The 5,983-nt window shown below is 46.1% G+C and overlaps 2 protein-coding genes across 2 annotated transcripts; both read right to left on the reverse strand.

Annotated features, from left to right (window-relative positions):
• Positions 1 to 1,238: 1,238 nt before the first annotated feature.
• PCYB_051950 (60S ribosomal protein L22) lies at positions 1,239 to 2,024 on the reverse strand (the record flags this gene model as incomplete). The annotated part of the gene is made up of 3 exons (XM_004221076.1): positions 1,239 to 1,346; positions 1,577 to 1,708; positions 1,854 to 2,024. 3 exons carry the CDS (start codon positions 2,022 to 2,024, stop codon positions 1,239 to 1,241), a joined length of 411 nt encoding a protein of 136 aa, XP_004221124.1.
• A 2,020-nt stretch (positions 2,025 to 4,044) lies between these two features.
• On the reverse strand, positions 4,045 to 5,841 carry PCYB_051960 (hypothetical protein; the record flags this gene model as incomplete). The annotated part of the gene is made up of 2 exons (XM_004221077.1): positions 4,045 to 5,452; positions 5,474 to 5,841. The coding sequence occupies 2 exons, from the start codon at positions 5,839 to 5,841 to the stop codon at positions 4,045 to 4,047; spliced, it is 1,776 nt and encodes a 591-aa protein (XP_004221125.1).
• Between the last annotated feature and the right edge of the window lie 142 nt (positions 5,842 to 5,983).

Genomic DNA, 5,983 nt, shown 5'->3' on the forward strand with positions numbered 1-5,983 from the left:
TGATCACCCCAGCGTGCACTTGGTCAACTCGCACAGCCGCTTCTGGTCACTCCTTAAAGTGAAAACGAGCACGGGGAGGATACATCGAAGCCTTTTATTTTTTTTTAAAAAAAAAAAGGAATGCTACAGAGGATTCTCCAAATGACTCGCAAAAAATTGAGTGCCAAGTTGTATATTAAATTGTGGAGAAAACAAAACTGTTCGTTTTAACGTGTGACACAAAGTAAGGAGGAGTCCTGTTTCAAAAGGGTCACATTGCTTGACATGCATTTTTGCATGCGTGCAGACGTCCATACGTTCATACGTCCATACGTTCATACGTCCATACGTCCATACGTTCATACGTCCATACGTTCATACGTCCATACGTCCATACGTCCATACGTCCATACGTGCAGACTGCACATGGGGAGGGGGGAGAGCACATCCAATCATCCAATGAAGGATATTTTTTTTTTGCTGGAACATGGTCCGAAGGATGAGTAATTTTTTTCTTTTGTAGCAGTATCCTTCCGAGGTGGCATACCTTCCCCGCTGAACTGCTTAATGAAAGCTCACTCGAAGTATGCGTTGCTCGCCACGGAGCAGCAATACTCTTGCAGGGCGTCTTAAAGAGGTGCACACATATTTGAGAACAAGCGAATGGGGCAGCGGACCCTCCCTCCTTTAATTCCCATCTTTGCAATCATTTGCGCATCACGCGAAAGGCCGCAAAACGCAGCAAAGCGTTGGAGAACGCCGCAAAACGACGCAAAACGACGCAAAACGACGCACAATATTGCAAAACGACGCACCCGTTTTCTCAAAATGGGAAGAACTTTTTTAAACGTTTATTAAAATGGATGCAGTTACTTAAACGTAGGAGAAAAAAAAAAAAAATGGAAATAAAGATGGAAAGATAATTCGCGAGAAAAATGGTCCAGTAAAGTGGCCAAGTAAAGCGGCCCAGTAAAGCGGCCCAGTAATGCGGCCCAGTAAGGCGGCCCAGTAGAGAGGCTTAATTAATGCAGTCCGCCGGGCGGCGTATCAAAAGGAGCACACGTGTGAGCACTCCCAAGGCAGGGCAAACCGATGCGCGACGCGTGGAGCAACTGCTGATCGTTCGCAATTCGTAGTGGGCACATACGCCGCCACGCGGTGTGTCCTTGCCTGTCCTGTAGGAAGCGGACCTTCCCTGTGCTGCCCTGCCCTGTGCTTCCCTTCCCTGTGCTGCCCTCCGTTCTCTCCTCCGCCGCTGCCTAATTGTTCAGCTGAAAGTATTTAAACTCGTAGGCCAACTTTCCCTTGGCGATGACTCTCAGAAAGTCTCGAATTTGGTGCATCTTCAGGTACTTCTTGGCCAGGTACTACAGGAGGAGAGGGGGAAAAGATACGCAAAAAAGGGAACAAATAGAATTATGAACATGGGCAGGTATGTAAGGAATAGCTATGCAGATGGGCATCTACTCTTTCATGTGTAATCTCTCCCTTGAGTAGACTCTCCCTTGAGTAGACTCTCCCTTGAGTGGCCTCTCCCTTGAGTAGCCTCTCCCTTGAGTAGCCTCTCCCTTGCGTGGTCGCTCCCTCCGGGACCTACCTTTATGTAACGCTTGGAGAAGGGTATATGCACTGTGATGTAAATTCTGCAGTCGTCCGAGGTGACCACTATTTTGTTCTTCAGATTGTTGGTCTTTTTATCCACTTTAATTTTGTCCTTAAAAAATTGTTCCTGCGATGGGGTATGCACGAGATGGTGGAAAAAACGTCAACATGGAGCTGTCCCCTCACGTCAATGGCGAGGACGTCTCATATGAACACTTCGTTCATGTGAACGAACTCACGTCAGCGTGTGCGCATCTATAATGGGAACCTACCAGTCCGCTAATATCAAGGATGGTATCCTTTACTGGCTTGGTACAGTCCAGGATGTACTTAACTCCCTTAGTGCTTTTCATAGCCTTTGGTTTTTTCACAGCTATTTTACTCTTTTTCCCATTTTTCTTTTTCTGTTTTTTTAAAATTTTTGATTCCTTCTTTGCTACCATTGTTGTTAATATTTTCGGAGGGGGGAGGGTGCGAATTCGATGAGTAACTAAGTGTACTCCCTAAATGGTCTGTTCTCTTTTTGTGCGGCGACTTTTGTATGACTCCTTTTGAAGATGCGAGGAGGGATGAAGTAACACTAAGTAGCTATTTAAAATAGGTGAACCTTACAGTGCGGAATGTGCTTGTTTACGCGTATATGTATCACTTAACGTGTATGTTTTTTTTTTTTTTTTTCTTTTCTTTTTTTCTTTTTTCCCACGTTTGGGCGTTTAAAATTGTTGAAATCAACGGCGAGGGGGCATTCGCTTTTTTTTGCGTTTCGTTTTTTTGTAGGCGTGAAGAGAAGAGCCGCGTGCTGCTAATCGTTTTTGTTACGAGAGAAGTGCGCAAATTATGAGAAAAAAAAAAAAAAATCCTAACGTTGGAGGGGGTAAAAAGGGGCATTAAAATTGTGTCAAGAGAGCGCCAAGGAAGCGTCAACGTAGCGTTAACGTAGCATCAACGCAGCATCAACGTAGCGCCAACGTAGCGCCAACGTAGCGCCAACGTAGCGTCAACGTTGCATCGTCATGACGCGAAGTTCCTCGCAAGTGCCCCTAAGCTTTTCCTCGAGGGAGGGGGGTAACAAAAACGGAACGGCACATACACGTGATTTTTTTTTTTTTCCAGGTCAAAATATCACGCACTTGCGTTGCCCTTTTTACTCGTTGCCTAGTACGCCCTTGCCCCCCTCAAGCATACGAGGCAAATGTATGCATATAAGGCATGCACAAAAACGTATGTGCCCCCTTTTTTGGGGGGGAGGAAAAAAAAGGCTGAGGCACCGCCTCGTTATGGTAGTACTGCCCCACTAAAGAGGTATATATATATAACCCCCTTTTTATTCGACCCGACGCCATCAGTAGTAACGCGTTTTTTTTTTTTTTTTTTTTTTATATTACCCCCCAAGTGGAGGCTGCACAGGGGAGAATTTAACTCTGTATTGTATATCTCCACCTCAAGGGAAGGAAGCAAAAACTGTAGAGTTATTCATCCTCTGTTTTTTTTCTTTTTATCGGCCGCTGGACCGCTTCTAAGGAGATAGCGGTAAACTGATTCACAATTTTGTTGTTCCACCCGCCGCTGCTACAATGCCTTCCCACGCATGCCCTTTTTTTTTTCCCCACAAATGATAATAAAAATTGGAAATTTTTCAAAAAAAAGCAGCGAGAAGTAGCAGCGAGGAAGAGCAGCGAGAAAGAGCAGCGAAGCATTCCCCGTGGCGAATCCCCACTCCCTTGTGTGAATCGTAACGCAAATGAATTATTCACGCGAGAGTTGCAACGGGTAATTGAGTACCACGCTACTCTGCCAAACAGATCGTCAGGTCAAATTTACTTATCCCTAACTGGGCCCCCCGTGACATATTCGATGGAGGAGAGAAGCGGGGAAAGTGTAACCCCGTGAGGTGTTAGAAGTGTAACGAGGGTTCACGACCCGATGGGGATTCTTCGCTCACGCTTGTTTTTCTCGCCACACATCCCAAACGAAAAGGCAACCAGGTGGCGCACCGCGATTGTGCGGCGAGGTTGTGAGGCGAGGTTGTGCACCGCTCTAAAAAGCCTCCTTTCCATTTTGTAGCCCTTTTAAGGAAAAAAAAAAAGGGAAGCTACGTAGGTAGTACCTTTGCAGAATACAGATTAACGAGTTGCTCGAAAAAATCTGCTTTTGAAAAACAAACAAAAAAAAATAAACGGGGGCGCCCCGCCACGACGATAACGTCATGTCCCGTGCGGGGAAAAAAATCACAAAAAAGGGGGGTTTCCACGGGTGGCACGCTGTGTAGCGCAGCGTTGGAGACAGGGCGTCGGATGCTCGTCGGATGCTCGTCGGATGCTCGTCGGATGCTCGTCGGGTGCTCGTCGGATGCTCGTCGGGTGCTCGTCGGGTGCTCGTCGGGTGCTCGGCGGGTGCTCGGCGGGGATTTCGCACCCTAGGGATGAATGCGTTATCAGGTTGCCGCTGCACGCTTCAGCGGCGCTAAAACTTCATCTGCTTGGCGTTGCCCGGGACGACGAAGTAGGGCGGGAGGTTCTTCGTGGTGACGGACAGGGGGCATAAAATTTCGATCAAGTAGTCGTTCTGCGCGTCCGCATTGCCCTGCGCTGCATTGCCCTGCACCGCATCAGCGCCCATCTCACTCCTCCCCGTATCCTCCCCCACCTCCGATTCGACGAGACGCACACTCTGCACATGCACGAACGCAGCTATATTCATCAGATGCACGTAATGAAGGTCCTTCGAGTAGGACACTCCCAAAATGCAGTGCGTCAGGTTGCTAATATTCCCATTATACAAACTAACCGATACGTTTTCCCTCTGTATGTCTCTCGCATCCGCTGGGAGTGCCGACAAGGGCACAGCCAAGTTGGTGTCCAATTTAATGAAACTAGTCAAGCTATACTTAAATGAAATGACATGACTCTTTCTGTGTAGGTTTTTCGTTACGATAATATCTTTCGTAAAATATTCATAGTACCACAAATTTTTACAATACCTTACTCGGTTATTATCTGATGGGATCACTCCTTCGTACTTGGGCATGCCCACAATTTCTACTTTCCTGACTGGTTCATCCGTGTCTTTATTGTCGTTTCGCTGTTGATCCGCGGAGGACACAGCGGGAAGAGCGGTTGGCTTACGGCTTGCCTCGGCCAGGGAGTCGCGCCGGGGGTCAAGCCGGGGGTCAAGCCGGGAATCGCGCCAGGAATCGCGCCAGGTATCGCGGCGATAGTCCCGGTCGTGGTCCCGATTGTACTCCCGACTGTACTCCCGATTGTACTCCCGGTCGTAGTCTGAACCGCCCTCCCGGGCGAAGGCGCGCCCCCGGTCCGCGCCACGCCGAGCAGTCTCCTCCCCATACTGGTCCTTCAGCGAGTAGTGCAAAAAAGCATTATCAATCACGATGACAATATTTATACCGTATATTTCAATCATATTATTAATAACGTGGTGGTCTGCCTCCGAGGGTACATTTAAAATAAAACCCGCAGCGTAAATACCCTCCTGTTCTGCATCTGTTTTTCCACTAGACGATATGCAGTTCAAATTGTTGAGCAACATCAAATGAACACAGCTGCTTATGCACTCATTCAAATGGTAGTATAAATTTATATCTTCATTCAGATCCAGGTAGCCAAAATAGTAGTCTAGTGCACACTTCATACGATTCATGGGGTCGTAAACAAAGGAACTCATAATGCCAGGTCCCCTGTTTAATTCGACTTTATCACATGTACATTTTGTATCTGCTTCTATAAAGATAGGTTTAAATCCTGACTTTAATGCGTAATTGAGGAGTATTAACGAAACGGAACTTTTTCCTGAACTGTTATTTCCTGTAATGAGAACTCTGGGTCCAATTTTTTTTTTTTTCTTTGCCAACTTCCTATAGGCATCGAGAGTATACGATAGGGATAAGTACTCCTTCATTGTGTTGTTCCCACTCTCATACTCCTGCAACGTTCGACCCTTTATTTGAATTGTGCATCCTGTGAATGTATATATGGCAAATTTTTGGTTACACCCAAATTTGTATTCCTTATCAATGATTAATTCTCTCCCAAATATTTCAGCCGTACTTGGAACGTTGCCACTACTACCACTGCTGTTGTGTTCGTTTTTGTGTCCTACTCCGATGCCGCTCGGCAATAAACGCACTTTAACGCATTCTTCTTCATCCTCCTCCTCAAATTTGGTATACTTTTCTGGGGTCACTATTCGTAGCTCTCGGAAGGCTTTCAAGTGATAAATCCGTGTGTTTCCGGAGTTAGCCATTTTGTGCTCTCCCTATTTTCTGCAAAAAGGGTTAATTTTTCTAACTCGGCTACTTTTTCCATATGACTCGTTTTTTACTCTTTTTTATTATTCTTTTTTATTATTATTCTTTTTTTACTCTTTTTTTTTTTTTTTTTCTTTT

Source organism: Plasmodium cynomolgi, chromosome 5 (assembly GCF_000321355.1).
Source record: "Plasmodium cynomolgi strain B DNA, chromosome 5, whole genome shotgun sequence".
In the NCBI taxonomy this organism is placed as follows: domain Eukaryota; phylum Apicomplexa; class Aconoidasida; order Haemosporida; family Plasmodiidae; genus Plasmodium; species Plasmodium cynomolgi.